Source organism: Mustela nigripes, chromosome 11 (genome assembly GCF_022355385.1).
Source record: "Mustela nigripes isolate SB6536 chromosome 11, MUSNIG.SB6536, whole genome shotgun sequence".
Lineage (NCBI taxonomy): Eukaryota > Metazoa > Chordata > Mammalia > Carnivora > Mustelidae > Mustela > Mustela nigripes.
Genome location: NC_081567.1, coordinates 4817120 through 4837949, shown reverse-complemented (window position 1 = coordinate 4837949; position 20830 = coordinate 4817120). Strand labels below are relative to the sequence as shown.

The 20830-nt window shown below is 51.2% G+C and overlaps 1 protein-coding gene across 2 annotated transcripts in view; it reads right to left on the bottom strand.

Moving 5' to 3' along the window:
• Positions 1–20830, bottom strand: part of CYTH3 (cytohesin 3) — a 90262-nt gene that overhangs the window by 10999 nt on the left and 58433 nt on the right. For both annotated transcript variants that reach the window (XM_059414391.1, XM_059414392.1), the window contains exons 2-5: positions 14853–14935; positions 13198–13262; positions 12611–12677; positions 4067–4185 (exon numbers count right to left, since the gene is read on the bottom strand). In XM_059414391.1, the coding sequence (XP_059270374.1) occupies positions 4067–4185; positions 12611–12677; positions 13198–13262; positions 14853–14935 (334 nt within the window). The remainder of the gene's footprint in view (positions 1–4066; positions 4186–12610; positions 12678–13197; positions 13263–14852; positions 14936–20830) is intronic.

The following is a 20830-nucleotide window of genomic DNA, read 5'->3' as shown; positions in this document are numbered from 1 at the left end:
CCAACTCCCCACGGCTTTGAGCTGTGAATCAGACCACGTCCTTCCTGGACTGGGAACCTCCCCCAACCCCCAAGCAAGGGGCAGAGGGGGCCGTCATCACCCTGAGAACCTCTGCCACCCTTCCTCTCCCTCTGCTCTAGCCACAAGGCCCCGGACGCTGACCCTCTGCCTGTCCTGCTGTCCCCCAACACCTGCCTGCAGTATACCCCTGTCCCCTTCACGGCCTGGCACAAACGTCACCTTCTCAACAGGACAAGCCTGACCAGCGGGCCTAACTGCCAACCGCAGCCCACCCGATGCCCTTCCATGCTTCTGCTCCTCCTCGGCCCCACCACCTTCTAGCAGACAGGAGAAGTGGTTCCCACTGCATTGTCCCAGCAGAAGATCGCTCACGAGTGGATGAGTCCGTCTTTTTTTTTTTTTTTTAAATAACACAACCCATGTGCCTAAAATAGAGCCTGGCACAAACTCAGAACTTGGCATTTTCTGGAACTCAAAACCTGCAGGCACACACTACCTGCCAACAGCAGGAGCCGCCAGCCAGCCAGCGTATCCCACAACCGTCCTTGTCCATCTCAGGCACCTGCCACAGTGATGACGACCTCAGACGCTGGCTGTCGTGGCACAGACGAGTGGGTGCTGCAGCCCTGGGCTGCTGCTCAGGGTTTCTTGTGGATTTTCTTTCTTTCTTTCTTTCTTTTTTTTTTAGCTTTGTTCAAACATAATCCACATTCCGTACAACTGTCCTATTTCAAGCGTACCATTCAACGGCTTTTAATATATTTACAGATCTGTGCAACTGTCACCACGATCGATTTCTGAGCATTTTCACTGCCCCCAAAAGAAAGCCCATCACCCCATCTGCCAGGCCCAGGCGACCACGAGTCTGCTGTCTCCCTCCCTAAGTTCGCCTGCCCGAGAGCTCTGCATGAAGAGGATCGCACAGCCCGCACTCTGCTGCCCTCCCTGCCGCCCAGCAGCAGCCCACCGCCCGGATGAACCGCATCTTGTCCACCAACCAGCTGAGGGACACCCGAGCTCATGGACATCGGAACCAGTTCCCGCTTCTGCCAACCGAGAGCCACGCGGCCACAAGCCCTCGTGTGTGTTTGTGCAAATGGACGTTTCTGCTTCTCTTGGGTGAACACTGGGGAAGAGAACGAGCAGGTCGCATGGTGATGGAGTATTCTGAAGACCTGCCAACTGCTTCCCATGGCCCTGGCACTTCCTAGCCGACCAGCAGCATGTGAGGGCTTGGGTTTTCCCACATCCTGGGTGGTACGTGTCTTATTATTACAGACATCCTCGCGGGTGGGAAGTGGTAGCTCCCTGATGGGGGCTGAGGATGCCGAACATCCAGCCGTGGGCTGACTGGCCTTATCACGCAGTCACGTATCTTCTTTGGAGACACGTCCATTCAGATGCTTTGCTCATTTTATAATTAAGCTGCCGTATTATTGAGTTGTAGGAGTTCTTCATGTATTCTAGATAGAAGTCCTTATCAGGGGGTGCCTGGGTGGCTCAGTTGGTTAAGCAACTGCCTTTGGCCCAGGTCATGATCCTGAAGTCTTGGGATCGAGTCCCGCCTCAGGGTCCCTGCTCAGTGGGGAGTCTGCTTTCCCCTCTGACCTCACCCCTCTCATGCTCTCTCTCAAATAAATAAATAAATAAAATCTTTTTTAAAAAAGAAGTCCTTATCAGATTTATACCTGGCTGATAAAAATTTCTCCTATTCTGTGGATTGCCTCTCCACCTTCTCGATGATGTCCTTTTCAACACAAAAATTTTCAGTTTTGATGATGTCCCGTTTACCCCCATTTTTCTTTTGCTATTTATGTTTTTGGTGTCACATCTAAGAAACTCATGCCTAATCCAAGGTCACAAAGACCTACCCCTATGTTTTCTTCTAAGTGTTTTATAGTTTTCCTTCTCATATGTAGTTCTTTGATTCAGTTTAATTTTTGCGTAACCTGAGTGGTCCAATGGTCCTCTTTGGCATGTGGATATCCGGGTGTCCCAGACCATTCGCTGAAAGACTATTCTTTCCACCACGGAACTGTCCTGACACCCTTGTCAAAAATCACGTGACAAAAAAATTTAAGGGTTTATTTCTAAATTCTCGATTCTATTCCACGACCTAGAAGTCTATCCTAATACCAGTACCACACCATCTTCATTACTGTAGCTTTAGTCTGTCTTATAATCAGAAGATGTAAGTTCTGCAACTTTGTTCTTCTTTTCCCAAGGGTGTGGCAATTTTGGGTCCCATGATGTTCTACATTACTTTTAGACGTGTAAGTCAACTTCTATAAAGAAGTTAGCTGGGATTTTAATAGGGAATGAGTAAAATCTCTAGCTCAAATTTTCAATCCACGAACATGGGATATCTTTCCCTTTAGGAAAGATAGGTCTTTTCATTTTTTTTTTTTCAAAGTTTTCTAGTTAAGACTAAATATTTTGTACCTCTTTTGTTAAATTTATTCCCAAGTATTTTATTTATTTTAATGCTATTATAAAATGGAGTTGTTTTTCTTAATATCTTTTCCAGGCTTGCTCATTGCTACCATTTAGAACTCTAACTGGATTTTACATATTGATCTTGTATCCTGCAGCCTTACCAAACCTGTTTCTTATTTCTAATGCTTTTAATGATTCCTCAGGATTTTCTACAGACACAGTACTGTCTTCTGTAAACAAACTTTTATTTCTTCCTTTCCAAACCAGATGCTTTTAATTTCATTTTCTTGCTTAACTAGAACTGCCAGTACCACATTGAAGAGAAGTGGCAAAAGCAGTCAACCGTATCTTGTTCTCATTCTTAGGAGAAAGCATGAAGTCAGCCTGTGGATTTCACAGGTGCCTGCATCATACTGAGGAAGTTCCCTTCTTTTCCTGGTTTGTTGAACGTCTTTGTTTTAAAGCAGTGAATGTTGCCAAAAGCCTCTCCAGCATCTATTGCAATGGTCATGTGGGTTTGCTCTTTAGTCTACTGATCCTGTATATTACCTTGACTTGCATATATTGAACCAACCTTGCATTCCGGGTAACAAAGGCATGCATGCAGTAAACGTACTGGTGTATAACCACTTGTCTGTACCACCAGATTTACTGAGAGTTAGTGGGCGGTTTTTGCTTCAGTAGTCATAAGAGATACTGCTCTGTAGGGCTTTTGTTTTGTTTTGTTTTGTTTGTGCTATTTCTGGTTTTGGTCCCCAGTACTACTGGCCACACAGAATGAGATAGGAAGTGTTCTGCTTTCCACCTTTGATCAACTATTTTTAATAAAAAGCTAGAAAAAGAAACCACTCCAGGTAAGCAACTCTTGGGCTCCTGTTTAAAAGCACTTTTGTTTGGTCTTTGACTCAGGGATGCACTGTCTTAGATGCCCACCCCAACCTCTGCTACACACAGCCAATGGACCCTTAATTAAAGAAGGCCGGGGCTATAAACCCAACCAGCTGCTCTCCGTTTAAAAAATTAATAGCTTCCCACCTTCACTCCTACCCCAAGCAACAGGGGAAAGAAAACCACTGAGAGATCTGGTCTATTTCTGAGCACATCATTAAAGAAGACTAAGATGCTTTCTGAGGGGGCGTCTGGGGGGCTCAGTTAGTTGAGCATCCTACTCGATTTCAGCTCAGGTCATGATCACTGAGTCATGGGATCGAGCCCTGCATCAGGCTCTGTGCTTGGTGGAGTCTGCTTGGGAGTCTCACTCCCTCTGCCGCCCCCCCCCCCGCCACCGCACATGCCCACACACACGCGCATGCGCTCTCTCAAATAATCTTTAAAAAAAAAAAAAGATGCTTTCTGAGGTAGGGAGAAGGGGCAGCCCATCTTCAGTCCTGCCATGGTTCCCTGACTAAGAGCTTCCAGAGATCACAGCCCCCGCCTGGCCCCAGAGTGCCCGCAGCTCTCTCCCCACAAGGGCAGGGAGAGGCTGTGACGGCACTGGGCCAGCGCGGTAGGGGGGAGCAGCACGTGCGCCCCTATGCCCACAGGTAACTGACAGACCCTGACGTGGAGGGCGGGCACTGGTTGTGCTGCTGGTTCTCCTTCAACTTACCTTTCTCCCAGATAGTCCCCAATGACGGTCTTATTTAGGCCTTCTCCTTTATACAGGAACTGGGCTACGTCTTCTGGGGAGTTCTGCAGCAGGTCATTTTCTATTAGAAACTGAATTCCCTGAGGAGGGACATAAGAAAGGAAGCTCTGGTTAGGAGGGTCACCCAGACTCATCCTTCAAAGACACAAGTACATCTAGAGTAAAGATCTCCCTGGCTGGGACACGGCAAAAATACCAGGACAATCTCATTCCCACACCCCGGATTACATTTTGTCCATCAGAGAAAAGCACATTCATTCCTTCCTGGCAACTAAATGTGCTAAAAGACAAATAAAGGGGTTACGGAACAAAGCATCAAAAGGGGGCGCTTTGGTGGCTCAGTTGTTAAGCGTCTGCCTTCAGTTCAGGGAATGATCCCAGGGTCCTGGGATCGAGCCCCACATTGGGCTCCCTACTTGGCGGGAAGCCTGCTTCTCCCTCTGCCCCTCCCCCAGCTAGCGTTCCCTCTCTCGCTGCATCTGTCAAATAAATAAAATCTTTAAAAAAAACATCACAAAGAAGATATTAGAGATTATAAAGGCAGAGGTACTCATGATACTGGATTTCCCAAGTTCAGGAGAATGATGTGCTTTGTGTGTGAGAGGAGCATGTTGTATATGGTTGGCCAACCACGCCCTTCCCAAACTCCCCTTTTTCCTTGCCATTCCTTGCTAAATAATCATGTTCCTGGTCGGAAAGATGTCCGGACAGAGGATGCGGGGAAGCTATTGCTTCCTTGATCAAAAGGGACTTGTGAGCAGCTCCCTCTCCCTCTTTCCTGCCTGGAATGCAGATGTGATGGCCGGAACCCTCACAGCCAATGGATGAGGGAAAGGCCCAGATGAATACAGGGCTGGGGGGGGGGGGGGGAGGGGAGGAGGGTCCTGTCACATGGGAGCCACTGGACACCCTGTGGCCACATCTGCTGTGTGAGAAGATAGTCCGTTGTACAGCAGCACTGACGAGATCTGTGGGCTGTGGCTGAGCACGGAAACGGGTCTGTGTCACGGAGCTGAAGCCGCGCAAATCCACACCCACGAAGGCCCTCAAGGGCTCAGGTGACAGCCTCGAAATGAAAGGCTGCAGAAGAACCTCCCTGGCCCAAATCAGCTGTGCCCCTCTCCTGAGAAGCCCTAAGACGGGCGACCGTGGACCTCTGACCCAGCCTGTGAGCTGGTTTCCGAACACAGGCTGCAAAGCTAGAAGGGGATTCCACCCTCCATCTGCCTCTGTTTCTGCAAATTCCGGAGAAGACTGTCCAGCCACCACCCTCTGTGCCCAGGACCTGGGCTCCCTCATACCACAGGGTCCCTCCGAGAGTCCTTGTTATTTTTTTTCAAACACGTCAATGTCCACGGCAGCCTTATTTAGAATTTCCCCAAACGGGAAAACAACCCAACAACATCTGACCAACAAAAGAGAGAAATCTATTCCAGCAGATTCCACACGAGGGAACACGATGCAGCAACGAGAGAGGATAAATGCACCAGAATATCGACGCGTCCGACCGTGACACGGCGTGAAGGACCGCACGGAATGCGCCTCAATTCCACATGCGCCTCAATTCCACACTGCTCTACGCGGACAGCGTGGAACCTGTTCGCCAGGCGGAGACACCAGAAAGACACTCCTGACGCCGACACCGCATCTTGCTCCGGGTTACGCAAGGATTTTAATGTGTAAAAATTCATCAGGCTGTGCATTCAAAGTTTGCGCACCATATGCTGTTCTTCAAGAAGTTTACCCAAAAAATCAGTATGTCTGATGATCCTAAATTAACTCTCTATTTCTGGTGGGAGCGCATATGAGTCCAGGCCTCCCGGGGATCGTCTTGTTCATGAGAGGACGTGCACACGCCGTAAGGAAGCGCTCCGACCCCAAGGACACGCCTGTCCAGCAAGGCCCCAGAAACAAGGCGCTGTGGGCACCCAGCTGCCAGGGTGAGCGAGGCAGGGCTCTGTGCGGGAGGGGAGCTCTGGGCAGGGGGCAGACGGTTACAGTCTCACCTAACATCCCTGGCCAAGAGGTCAGAGGCCAAAGCAGCCCCGATCTGCCTTTCTCGACTCTGAGCCCCAAGGACTCACAGACCGGCTGCAGGTGGAATCGGCAGACCCTGCTGTCCGCCCCTCCCCACCAAACTGCAAGGGACAGGAGAGAGAACATCCAAAGCAGCCCAAGGTCCTGCAGCCAAGGGCCTAGTGGAAGCAGGTGCTCCCTGGAGGATGGGTGCCTGGCTGACAATTGGGGTGATCTCCCCGGCCTGGTCCTCGGCTCATACTGGCCGGCCGGGGGCGGGGGGACGCTGAGCAGTGGAGAACCCCAGCAGCAGGCTGTCCCGTGGTGAGGTCCCCGTGCCTCCTCCCGCCTGCTGAGGGGACTCTGCTATACACCATCGGGGGTGGGGTGGGGTGGGGGCTTTGACAAAGGCTTGCATCCATCCTGCCCTGTGCTCTTTCCAGGCTCCCAGCGGTCCCCAGAGTCCGGAGGTCCGGCAATTTCCACAGTCACAAGGTCTCAGGCACTCCAACAGCCTAGGCCCAGCCCGGAACTGAACGAGCCTGGGGATGAGGCTCCTCTGAGCTCCGGATGCTCACGACCTACTCTAAAATTCAAACACTCGGGAGCTCCCTGGGGAGGCTATGCAAGAGCCTGAGAAACCAGGATTTGAGAAGACCAAGTAGGCCCAGCCCAAGGTCAACTCTTCCATGCTTCAAGGTTACAGAAAGCAGCCAGAGGAGCCCCAAGTCGAGCTCCAGCTCCCTTTCTGACAGGTACCAGAAAACACAGCGGGGGGAGCCAGGCCAGGGACCGGAAGAGAACACGGAGCCAGAAGCCAGAGCCAAAGAGAGCAGTTACGAAGGAGAACGGGACTGTGTGTGAAGGACAGAGAGGCAGAAGCAGAGGAGCACGCGGGAGCCGCTGATGTGCATCCCCATCCACGGGACGCGCAGGCTGCGAGCAGAACGGTGGGTCCACAGGCCGGGGAACCCAGGGATGGCCAGAGGCTGTGGCCGGCTGGGAGGGAGGCCTGGAGCACACTCCGCCAGAGCTTCTGGCCTCTGCTGTTTCAGGCCAATGAGTGTGGTCATCTACTACAGCAGCCCAGGGACCCGACCGAGTGCGCTAGCTGAATGCTAATAAAACAAAGGAAATGTTCCAGGATCATTAGACAATGTTCATGTTTTTAAAATATCGCTTGGAGGGGGCACCTGAGTGGCTCAGTCAGTTAAGCATCTGCCTTAGCTCAGGTCATGATCTTGGGCTCCTGGATCTGATCCTGCATCGGGCTCCCTGCTCGGCCAAGTCTGCTTCTCCCGCTCCCTCTGCCGCTCCCCCTGCATGTGCTCTCTCTCTCAAATAGACAAAGTCTTTAAAAATATATCATTTATAAAAGCAAACACAGAATCTACTGGAGGGGGCACCATTCAACCCATTACTCCTCGTATATCTTTTCCTACTTCCTTGTTCTCAAGCTCCGTGTCTGTTCCGTGAGTGTGTCTCAGTCAGAACACAAATGCATTTCACCGCTGCTTCCTCAACCTAACGTGAAGGTGCTTTTAAAAAAAAATAATAATAATAAATAAATAAATAACAAAAAATAAAATAAAAAAATAAAAGTTAACTGAGCCCAGTCAAGTTGACGGCGACTACTGGTTTGTCGCCACTCCTTTTCCGAGCCTTCACATATACTAGGTATTTCTTATGTCTTTTTAGCCTTCTGTTGAATTAAGTTTTCTTTATGCAATTTTTCCTAGTAATTTAAAATCCTATCTTATCCCTATTTTTAGTGGTTGGTCTTGAAATTTTAATACTTAAGGGCGCCGGGGCGGCTCGGTCAGTTAAGCATCTGCCTTCGGCTCAGGTCATGATCCGGAGTCCTGGGACGGAGCCCTACTGGGCTCCACGTTCAGCTGGCAGCCTGCTTCTCTCTCTGCTTATTGATCCCCCTGCTTGTGCTCACTTTCTCTCTGACAAATAAATAAGTCTTTAAAAAAATAAATAAAATTTTAATGTTTAAAGTTACACTCATCCAAGAACATCTACAAAACCTTACCCAACCTTTACTGCTTCTCTCCTCCCTTGCTACTTACAAACAGCTGACCCTTGAACAACGCAGGGGGTATGGGGGTAGGGGTCCTCATATCCGCCCCTCATCGAAAGTCTGCATTTAACTTTTGACTCCCCAAAACCTAACTAATAGCCCACTACTGACCGGAAGCCTGACACATTACGTGAGCAGTCAATTAACACATTTCATATTTCATATACTCTATTTTTATAATAGTATCACAATATTACAGTAACATTCTTACAACAGTCAGATGGAGAAAAGAAAATGTTAGTAAGAAAATTTAAGGAAGAGAAAATACATTTCCAGTAGTGTACTGTATGTACTGAAAAAAAAAAATCCCACAGTTAAGTGGACTCTTCCAGCTCAAAGCCAGCGCTGCTCCAGGGTCAACTGTACTGAGGTAATCTGGGACTTTAATTTTTTTTAAAGATCTTATTTATTTATTTGAGAGAGAGAATGACAACACGAGAAGGGGCAGGGCCAGAGGGAGACGTTCCGCAGGAAGCCTGATGCAGGACTTGATCTTGGCACTTCAGGATCATGATGGGAGCCGAAGGCAGATGCTTAACTGACTGAGCCACCCAGGTGCCTCTGGGACTTTAATTTTTAAAACATTCTTTCAACAATCAATCTCTCCTTTAGACTTGACTGACGTTCCAGTGGTTTAATCCCGCATCCTGGATTCCTGTCCTGTTTACAGACGCCCTGCTCCAAACACGATTTCTAGAGCTCAGGGAACCTGTCAGCAGCTCCCTCTGTGAGTCCTTGCACATCTGTAATGTCTTCACCTGCTTCCTCACACGGGTGACAGCTGGCTTTTATTATTTTATTTGGTTTTTTCCACATCTACACCAGCCTCTTCAGAACTCTAGGTTTTAAATCACGTTTCCTTAGACCTTGGAAAAAGTTTCCCTTTGTCTTTGATCCAGTGTTCCTGTTGTGATCCTGGTTTCTTCTTAGGTAATCTGGTCTTTCTTCCCTGGAAAGTCAGTGAATTTCTCTTTATCCATAAGTTTTCTGGTAATTTCTTGGATATTTCTATGGATCAGTGTCTGAAAATTTGATCCCAGTTGGCATTTGGTGAGCCCTTTGATTTTGAGGATTTTGTCTTCACCTAGCTCTGAAATACTCCAGGATTTCACCCTCCAATCTGTCTTCTATTTTCTCTTCCTGGGACTTTTGTTCGATGAACTCAGTGGCCAGACCTGCCTCCCGCCATTTCACGGCTCTCCGCAGAGCAACGGAGAACAGGAGAGCCTCGATCTGCCCTGCCCGTGTGCCCATGCCAGACCTGCGCGGTGGGTTTTCACAGGGAGCTGGCTCTTCGCTTCCGTGCGTCTTTTCCACAACTCCCCTTCCCTGCACCAAGGATAAGCCTCCACCCCATCATCTCTGATGAGCTTTATAATATACAAAACACCCTACTTTCAATGATTCCTCCTGTGTTAGCTCTGTGGCATTTCATGTCTCTTTCACAGGGTCAAGCAGCTCATCCATTTGGTGATTCCTGGTTGGGTGATTACCTTTGTATTTCTGATTCTCTGGTAGCCCAACTGAACCTCGTCTGCTTCTGGAGCAGGTGATGCGGCCAGCTGGGGTGCTCAGAAGCTGGTTTCTGGGAGCGGGTGTTTCTCTTCCTCCTCCTCCTCCTCCTCCTCGGTGAGGCCAGCAGAGAAGAGACATCTGCGTCTCCCACCTGGGGGCACACACAGCTGCTCGGCACAAGCTCAGCCAAGGGTAAACAGTCTGGATGTCCCTTCTGCGGTCCCACGCCCCACACGTGCTGCCCGAGGGAGCGGAGCCCCTGACGTGGCTGTCCCTTCCAGAGTAAATCTCTCCTGAGTGTCCTATGGGCCACCATTCATCTTTTATCTTCCAGGGTTCCCTCAATTTCTAGTCGACTGGGTGAACTCCTGCTTGTTACAGATTCGTATGTTATATTTTTGAAGGCATTTCTAGGAAACTGGAAATGAAAGAGAGAGGCTGTAGGATGTTTCCAGCTTCCCTGAATCAACCTTTCCTCTTCCTCATTTATAACCCCAAGTGCTGCCTGTGTATCTCATGTACCTGCAGAAACAGAAGCTCCCATCCAGAATGTCACCACTCTGTGACTTCAAATATTTCCTGCTGGCCTGAAAGTCTCTGATGCGAGCCCGTTTCGCACCGCACGTGAGAACGCCCCGTGCTGTTTTGGACTGAATGTGTCTCCCAAAGACCTCTATCTTGAAGCTCTAACCCCCAGGGTGACGGTGTTAGAAGTTGGGCCCTGGGAGGCAGTTAGGGTCAGATGGGGCCATCTGGGCGGGGCCGCGATCTCATGGAACCAGGGCCCTTTTAAAAAGAGACACCAGGGGGCGCTCTCCTGCCTCTTCTCTGCGAGTTGGGGACTCTGTGAGGAGAGCGCGCTCCCCAGAACCCAGTCATGCTGGCAGCCTGAGCTCGGACTTCCAGCCTCCAGAACAATCGAAAAGGCAATGTCTAGTGCTTAAGCCACCAGTCTATGGTATTTTGTTACAGCGGCCAAAGTGTCATCATCATCTAGAAGACAAGGGAATTCTCATTATTTTCCCCCAGCAAAGGGCCATGTGCAGGCTAAATTTGTAAGTAATCACCAACAAATTGTGGGGTAGAACCAATAATCAATATCTTAAAAACGTCTCAGGTGGAGGGGTATACAGGCAGAACGAAGCCCGCGGAGCAGCCGGCCACAGCCAGGCAAGGCAGGTAACTCGGCTGCTGCGTGGAGAGATCCCGCAGGGCTGGACTCCTGGGGGTGCTGCCTAACCAGCCCCAGGGTCCCACAGGAGCCCCGTGAAGTGCGGTGGTCACAGGCCCGAGTCTGCGGCGGATTCCCCGCTCAGGACACTGGGCACATCTGAGAAGCTCTGTGCCTCATTTCCGCCACCTGCGCCCCAGGCATGAACACGGAGCCCACCCAGCGAGGTCCGGTGTGCCGACTCCAGGCCTTCGTCAGCGGTTGCTGACACGTGGCAAGTTCTCAGGAAGCGTGACCCGGCCCTCCCGACCGCACTGCTTGGTGGACACCTGGTGAGCGCAGAACCAGAGGACAGGCTGGCGCCGGGCAGAGGGGGGCATCCCCGAAACACCAGTGTGTCTGCACGCTGCGTGGGGAGGCCGTGGACGTTCCCAAGGTGCTATCCCGCACTGCACCATATAACTGAAGGTCCGGCTTTCAAAACGTTATCCCCCCCACTCCCACCCCCCACCCCGCGAAGCGCCTCTTGAGACGCTGCCAGTGCCTATCCTATCTGCTGATTAAGCCAACTCTGTCGACTCAGCTCCTCCAGAAAGGAAAAACAACAACAACAAAACGCTTCTCACTCCAAATCTCGTCATTACCAAATTCACAGAATCCTTCTGGAGCGTGCTGCATTCCAATCTGGGGCCGCGGATGCCCCTACACAGAGAGTCAGGAAGCGACAGGAAGCGCGCAGAGCCCGCAGAGCCCGGAGGACACCAGCTGAACAAAGCCCAGCCTCCGGTGCCATGAGGCCTAGGAGCAGCCACGCTGGCGAGCCATTTCTTTACATACCATTTGCAACCGCGCTCACGCCTGGAAAGGCAAGTGTGCAGACCTCACACCTTGCACAGTGCAGTCCTTGCAATCGACATTTGCTGAACGAACAAACCTTAATTAGCACAGAGGCTCAATGCCAAAAATAAATAAGTAAAATGCCAAGGAAGGTGTGTGATGTGACTGCCACCTCAAGAGCATGGCGGAATGGAGTCAGCTGTGCAGGGACATGGTGCTCCTCTCCGGGACCACGAGCCCAGGTGGCTGGCCCAGCTCCACTCTTCTGTCTCAGAACCAAATGGTCCCGCGGCCAAGCCCAGCATTCCAGAAAGCATTTACAGGCTCTGCTGCGTCGTCTGCTTCAACCTCAAAGACACGCCCCTACGTGTTGCAGGTTTCATTATTTTCAGGCATTTTGCTAGCAAATCCAACTCAAGGGAAGACCTGGTGCCGGCTTCAATGGGAGAGCGCCCCGGCCCTTCACGCGCACATCTGCTCTCGAAAGTGAACAGAAGGAGCAAAGTCCCCAGACTTGGACCACTTAACCCCTGAGCAGACACGCAGGGTGCAGCCCTGTCCAACGGTCCCCGGGGCCGCACTGCAGCGGGAGGACACGCGGCTCAGCCTGGCCCCACCAAGGGCCTCCCCACGCCAGCTGCTGCCGGGGCCTGGCCTCACCTGGAGCCTCACACCCAAAGAATGGTCTTCGGGTCCAGGGACGAGGGCGACGGATGCCTGTGCTGCACCCCACTCGCCAACAGCCCCTACACAACACCAGTTTAACTCCCACCCTCAGTATCTACGAGGGGGCATGACCACCTCCGTCCAGAGTGAGAGCCGATCAAACCGGTGACGCACGCAACCTCTTGCAGGCTGGAACAATGGCAGGTCCACTTACCTTTTTGGGATCCATGTTGAATTTCTTCCTCCCCATAGCTATCTGCTTGTTCCTCTGGGTAGTTTTGCTACGCATTTCAAACAGGTAAGAAGTCGTTAGCGAATGAACATTTGCACTGAGCGCAGGAGGGCACACAGCCTCCCCAGCCAGCCCCTCAATGCAGAAGACTACCCGGGCTGCCCTGCCCCCACTGCCCCCCATCCCCGCCCCTCTAGCCCCCACTGCAGAGGTGGCACGCGTGGCTGCCAGGTTCTTCCCTACGCTTGATTCCTGCTTCAGAAAAAGCTGACAATGACAAAGAGCGATTTAAGGAGAGCACCGTCCCCTGCTGTACAGAGAGGCGCTTCTTGCCAGGCTAACCCTGTGCTTCCAGGGAAGGGAGAAGAGACCCGCGGACCCCGGGGCAGCACCCGACTCCTCTGCAGAGAGCAGGAAGGGGTGAGGGGTGGAGAGCCGAGGCACCAGAAGCCCCCCAATGGCCGCCCCACTTCGCGATCCCGACCGTCCTGCCCCCGCTGAGGTCACCCGGCAGCGGAGGTGGGGAGAGAAGAGGTTAGTAGCTCAACGGTGTGGCGCCGACTGTTTACCTCTCCTCCACTGAAGTCAGATTGTCAATCTCAGTCATCACTTCAGCGATTTCATATTTCAGCCTCTGCCAAAAAAGCAGACCGACTTTTGGGGGGGGGCTCCCTACTGACCGCCTCCGAGACTCAGACAAAGTCCAGTCTCCCAGACAGGAGCTTTCCCTGACGCCTCAGGTGGGTGTCCCGGGGACAGAAACACCAGTACTTTCCATCCAGTCGGAGCGACCCCAACTCAGGAGAAAGCACAATTCTCATCCGTCCGCCTGTCACCAGAACAAGCTCGGACGGGTCACCGGGGCAGGTTCTAGACTGTGTTTAAAACACAACCGCAAAGGGAAGCAGGGAGCCCTCAGCTAGCTCACTGCGGCTGTTCAGTCCCTGCCCCCACCCCCACTTTCACAGCCATGGTCTCCCCCTCCTCTGGGGAAAGACCAGGGCCAAGGTGCTGAGACCAGTGTCAGGTCCCAAGCCACCAGTCTGTGCCCGAGACTGAGCACCATGGACAGAGCCCAGGAGGCCCTCAGCAGAATGCCCCGAACTCACTGGGGGCGCTTGGACCTACCAAGGACACCAGAAGGGACAGGCTCCCATGTCCCCCCGTGTGGCTCCACCACTCACTACCTCAGAGACCTTCGGCAACCCTCTTAACCCCTCTGGGCCTCAGTGTTCTCAACTCGAAGATGCGGTCACTAGGGCGACCTGGGCCTCCACAGGCGCTCTTCTTGCTAATGTTCAACTAGGACCATGAGCCTTAAAATACATCCTTACTCTTCGAGCAAAACGCCCATTCTGGGGAACAGTGATTTTTACATGAATGAAGGGTAACCTTACAAGAAAAAGTCCCACAAATTACCTTTCAAACACAAGGAAATGTGTACTTGGGACACTTATTTGGTTCGCCAAGGAAGCGGAGACCTCAGATGCGGGCTGAGGAGGGACGAGGCTTGCTCCAGCAGCACGTGGCTGCGAGGCCGCACTCGCTCTGGCCTGATGACGCTGAGGGCCCTTCCCGAGGGGGAGCCACACACCCGACTCACGTGCCCACAGAAGCCCCACGTGCAAGCAGGCCTAGTCTCTTGAGTCCCTCCCGCCACGGTCGCAGACACTGCGACCCTCGGGGGTGGTGTGGTGCCGCTGCTTCTCTGGGGAGGCCCTGCCACCACGGGCTCTGAGGACACAGACACTGGCAAGCCTGGCGTTGGCCCACGTCCCATCATCCTGCTCCCACCAGCCCGTGGGTGCGCGGGGGCCCGGCCAGACCCCGAGACAAGTCTGTAAGTTCATTCAGAGCCTATCCGTGCGCCAGAAGTGCGACGGCGGGCTCTAGTGCCTGGGATTTTGGCACACGAATGGGGACTTATTCAACCTAAGATAACACACGTCTGGGGACTGCAGACGTTGTCTATACGTGCCCTTTGTGACCCTGGAGTCACGAGTCGCTTACCACAGACTCCAGCTCCGTGGCCTCTCGATGTGCACCCGAGGCCACCCTGCCCGGCGAGGCCCATCTGCTTTACCAACGTGGGGAACCCTCTTGGCTCCCTTCATGCGTTAGCGCACAGACATAGGAGATGCCTAGTCTTCTCCTTTTCATGAAGCTACCTGATTATTTTACCTAAAACCTAAAACTAGGGGGAGTTTTCGGTTTGTTTGTTTACCTCAATGTCATCAATAAGTTCCTTTTTTCTTCGACGAATGTCTAAGAGTTCCTCTCTCTCTTCTAAGGAGAGGTCTTCGGGCACTGGAAAAAAAAAAAAGAAAATCAAAATCAAACAGTTAGACTAGTACCGGTCTGGAGCTCAGGTTGGCAACAGCGAGTGAGGATGGGGACGGGCGTACCCCAGGCCAGCAGGTCCGGATCCATCGAGCCCCACGGGAGCCCCAGCACGTAGACCCCGTGTAACAGGCTCATAGCAGTCTTGTTTGTACCCAAGTATGAACCAACCACCCAAATATCCACAAATGATAAATAAATTGCGGGATACTTCTAAAACAGAATCCCACGCAGTAACAAAAAATGGATGAGCTCCGTCTACCCGCACAGGCGAGCCTCCCCGAACAGGGACGGGTAACGCAGAGCTGACAGCACGGCTCACACAGACAGGCTGACACGTGCTGCGCGACATGCGTCCGTTATCCTTGGGCACAAACTGAAGCCAAATCCCTGTTTATCATCACACATGCTTCCGACCAGCTTCAAGTGGAACAAAGGCTTAAAACCAAAGGCAACACCACAATTTTTTAGACTAGGGGAGAACGTGTATCCAGCTTCGGAGTGGGAAAGGATTTCTTAAATAATATAGAAAAAATGTAAATCCCAAATGAAGATATCAATAAATTCACCATTAAAACTAAAACCCTTTCCTTTGGTCACCAAAATTCCACACCATGAAGTAGAGAGCTAAGCCAAACACCATCAAAGGGTTGGTATCCAGAATATAGAACTCTGACAAAAAAGGGGCAGAGAATTTAAAACCAAGAGTAGTAAATGGGCAAAAGCCTTGAACAGCCACAAAATTGAAAAGGGATCTATGGACATGTGAAAAGAGATCAGCTCTCTTAACCCTCGGGGAAATGCAAATTCAAATCTTAGGGAGAGACCTCTATTAAGAGCTCTCCTGTGGCGGCAGAGCTCCCTGGAACCACAGGAAGGAAATTTCTTAAAACTCAAAAACCCTAAAGACAAAGATAATGGGGAAAACGAAACAACATGTTTTGAGGCTAGTGACCAGCAGTGACTTGCTTAACCCAAGTGAGCAAGAAGAATCTGAAGCCAGAGGTGGAGTCGGAGGCCACCAAGGCATCACGTGACTCCTCAAGTGTCCAAGAGCTTGGGGACTGGAGCCAGCAGGTCAGGCTGGGGGCGGACCGAGAAGACGAGTGAGCTGCGGAGAGGACCGGACGGGGCCGTGTGAGAGCTGCGGGACCCCTTCATCTCCTGCAGCTCCACAGGAGACTGCTCATCTCCGAGTCAGTCAGGAGGCCCAGGGCTCACCCCACACACGAGAGCGCAGGGATGACCCCCGTCCCCACCACCACCTGTCCCCTCCCCACGGGATCCCCGGATACTGGCAACCGCCCTCACCAACCTGCACCATCCTGGGCTGGAGGCAGGAGGCTGTTCTCTGCAGAATCAGACCAGCTTTAGATGCAAAGAGACTTGGTTTGGGGGGATGGTCCATCAGCACCCAGCACCCCTAGATCACCCCACATAGAAACCGGCCAACAAGGACTCCTGACGCACTCAGAGCTCTCAGTAACCTCCAGCCCCGCACTCTCCTGGGCTCAGCCTCCAACATGCAGGACAAATACAAGAACAGACACAAAGAGGTCACGGTGGTTACACCTTGGGGAGCAAGACACGTGGGAAGCCAGGGTGACACTCATCTCCCCTGATGGTGGCCCTGCGGAGCCACGGACTGATGCGTACATGACTGAGAAATGTAAAAACCTGAGAAAACTCACGCCATGTCCCAATCACCCACGAGCGGGGGTGGGGAGAGATAGGGTTTGGGAGAGGGAAACAGGAGAAGTCTGCTCAGAGTGGAAACTGGCATCACCACTTTGGAAAACCATTTGGTGCTGTCTGTCCCTACCGAAGACGGCCCATGCGATGGGCCAGTGCTCGTCTTACCCCTGGGGGTGTATATACTACATGCTCAGTGGCTGCAACAGGAGATGCTTACGGTAATGTCGAAGAAGCACTCTCTGTAGAAGAAGAGAGAAGATGGAAATATACGCTGTACGTTCAGGCAAGAGACTCCTGAACCTTGGTAAAAACACATCACACACAAGCACAAAGAGATCATCTCAAGAAAATAATATGGAGATGAACGCTATCAATTTCAGAAACAAAAAAAAAATTAAACTATGTTGTTTGGGAATACAAATATATACACAGTGACGCACTAAAGACAATCGCTGGAAAAATAAATACGGAATTCAAAGCGGTCTGACTTCTTAGGAGGCAAGAAAGGGACACACGGGACACTTCGAAAGGAGCAGTATATGCTCCAAAGGAACGCTCTTTTGAGAACAAATACTCATCTTGCTCTCAAATAAAAATTTAATTTCTAAATCTTTAATGAAAACATTTTGTAAAAAGCAGCCAGGCAAAGCTCCTGGCCCTTGAGTGACCGTCCAGACTCCATTCTTCCACGGAGTAGTTACGACAACCCTGAGAATTAAAGCAGAGAAAGATCTTTATCTTTTTTTTTTTTTTTAAGATTTTATTTATTTATTTGACAGAGAGGGACACAGCGAGAGAGGGAATATAAGCAGGGGAAGTGGGAGAGGGAGAAGCAGGCTTCCCACCAGGCAGGGAGCCGGATACCTCCATCTAGGACCCTGGGATCAGGACCTGAGCCTAAGGCAGAGGCTTAACCCACTGAGCCACCCAGGCCCCAGGGAAAGATCTTGTCTTATGCAGGATGAGACGAAGTGCATTAGTCATTAAAACCAACGGTCAAGGGCAAAGAAGCAAAACCGCTGGCCAGATCCCCTTCCCTCAAGAAGCCACAGAGAGTTCTTATTTTCGGTTTTCTTCTGCTCAGCCCTCCACGCAGGGAGAGGAACATAAGACTGCAAGGCGAGGGCGGTCACACCATCCTCAACAGACATTTTACTTTCTTTTCAGAGTCCACCGCCGGCCCCGAGGTTGAGGAGGGCTGGCTGAGAGCACACGGGGGTGATTTGACACTAGACCCTCAAGCTTGTACCCACACCCTTCAACTCTCCACTGACGCGCACCTTCTCCTGTCCCGGGAAGGCCCCAAGGGGTTAAACAGATCAAGTACTGCCCATCTACTCTACCAGCACTTCCGACCAGATTTTTTTTTTTTAATATTTTATTTATTTATTTGATAGAGAGAGATCACAAGTAGGCAGAGAGGCAGGCAGAGAGAAAGGGAAGAAGCAGGCTCCCTGCCGAGCAGAGAGCCCGATGCAGGGCTCGATCCCAGGACCCTGAGATCATGACCTGAGCCGAAGGCAGAGGCTTTAACCCACTGAGCCACCCAGGCACCCCTTCCGACCAGATTTTGCTGGTCTACAAGAAAGAAACGATTTGTAAGGTGGGATGAGATGTAGAATAAGGTTCTTATTCTCAAGCTTCACGCTGTTCCGCTTAAGGGTTGTAAGGATACTATGTACTTTAAATACTTCTGCAAAAAAAAAAAAAAAAAAAATTTGAGCAAATGACAACAATCGTTAAGCCTGTATGACAGACTGATGGTATCCATCGTCCGTTTCATCTTCTAAGGGTTTGAGGTCCTTCACAGCAGAGAGTAAAAAAGAAAGTTCTGGTATTCACTGGCCAGGAGCATCTCTTACGGTCCCTGGCTACTGGGGCATTCGGCTGAAGTATGAACAGGAAAGCGTGGGACGCTCCCTCGTGCATTGCCAAGAATCAAGAAGTAAGAGGAACAGAAATACGTGATAAAATACTAGACCGATCTCTGCCCAGATCCTGTCACTTAACTACCTCACTATCCTACACGCCTTCTCCTGACACCCAAGATGTGCAGTGAAAACCGACATTCAGCTCTGGCTCCGGCTGTTGGGGGGGGAGTTCCAGCAGCATCTCTCTGCATCCAAAATAACTCCGCAGCCGCAGAATCTGCTGACACGCAGGTGCTCGCCAGCCCTGGGGCGGTGCGCAGAGCAGGCGTCCTTGGTTATCGCAGCACCCGGGGCGGCAGAAGAGTTTGCATCCGCTGCCTGACGTCACCATCATTTTGTCCTGCTGACACCGTTAGATAGGATCAAACAGAAAAGTCTCACGGTTGATTTTTTTTTCCCCTTCCTCAAAAAGCTGGTCCTATTGAATTGAAAACCTAATCCGTGGATAGACACACACACACACACACACACACACACACACACAGACATATGATAAAAATTTTCCTTCCAGCCTCAATAAAACCCGTGTCTTAAAAAAAATAAAAATTGGGACGCCTGGGTGGCTCAGTTGGTTAAGCAGCTGCCTTCGGCTCAGGTCATGATCCCAGCGTCCTGGGATCGAGTCCCACATCGGGCTACTTGCTCCGCAGGGAGCCTGCTTCTCCCTCTGACTCTGCCTTCCACTCTGTCTGCCTGTGCTCGCTCTCACTCTCTCTCTCTCTTACAAATAAATAAATAAAATCTTTAAAAAAATAAAAAAAATAAAAATAAAAATAAAAAATAAGCAAATTAGGCGTTAGGCGGAGGGTTCTGGGATTGAGTCCTGCACTGGGTTCCCTGGTCAGGGGGGAGACTGCTTCACCCTCTCCCTCTGCCTGCTGCTCCCCCCGTTGGTTCTCTCTCTCTGACAAATAAATAGTCTTAAAAAAAAAAAAAAAGGCAAATTGGAGGACCTGGGTGGCTCAGTCGTTAGGTATCTATCTTCAGCTCAGGTTATGATCCCACTACCCTGGGATCGAGCCCCACATTGGGCTCTCTGCTACTGGGAAAGCCTGCTTCTCCCTCTCCTACTCCCCCTGCTTGTGTTCCCTCTCTTGCTGTGTCTCTGTCAAATAAATAAAATTTTTTCAAAAAGGCAAATTAACTGGAAATTACTGGCAAATTTCAGTGAAGTCACTTTACCGTTGAACGCTCCTATCGTGTGCTTCCAAATAGAATCCCGACTTCCCAGAGACAGAGCAAGGCCCTTCACCACCCGGGCCTCAGTTCCCCACCCGCAGAATGTCGGGGAGGCTGGAAGGACTCCAGGACTGGATCATCACTGCAAACTCCAAAGCAGAATGAGTCTTTTAGCCACGGAGGAGCAGGTGTGGTTTCAGCAAATGTAAGTATTTTCACAAAGGAAAGGCTATGGGAAAAGAAGGCAAAAATTCCCCATCTTAGTACAAAAATGCTCCAGTGACGTTTCCTTGGGAGCATCAGGGGCAGATTCAGGGAATTCGGGCTAGGTTCTGGCCTTTCTCCTGCTCTAGTCTACACAGATGGAGATCAGCAAAACCACAGGTGGTGAGATGTTATGTTCTGGCTTCAGGACTGTCTGAACTTAACTGAAGTAGGAAAGTGAGATCTGCTTCCAGCCAAGATGGGGTTAACAGGGACTAGATTTACCTCCTGCCTAGAATGGCTCTGCAAAGAACTCAGACCCAATTCTACACCCCGCAAAATATCTTTCAGAAATGACGGGGAGGAGTCCCTGGGTGGCTCCGTCAGTTAAGTATCCGGCTCTTGATTTCAGCTCCGGTGATGATCTCATGGCTGTGAGATCAAGCTCCGATTGGACTCTGCTCTGGGAATGGAGCCTGCTTAAGAGTCTCTCTCTGGGACATCTGGGTGGGCCAGTTAGGCAGCGGGCTCCGCTCTCGACTTCAGCTTGGGTCATGATCTCAGGATTCTGGGATTGAGCCCGATGTCAGGCTCCACACTCAATGGGGAGTCTGCTTAAGATTCTCTCTCTCCCTCTGACCCCTTCCCCCACTCATGCTCTCTCTCTAAAAATAAGAAATTTTTTTCCAAAGATTTTATTTATTTATTTGACAGACAGAGATCACAATAGGCAGAGGCAGGCAGAGAGGGAGGAAGGGAAGCAGGCTCCCCACCGAGCAGAGAGCCAGATGCGGGGCTCGATCCCAGGACCCTGAGATCATGACCTGGGCTGAAGGCAGAGGCTTAACCCACT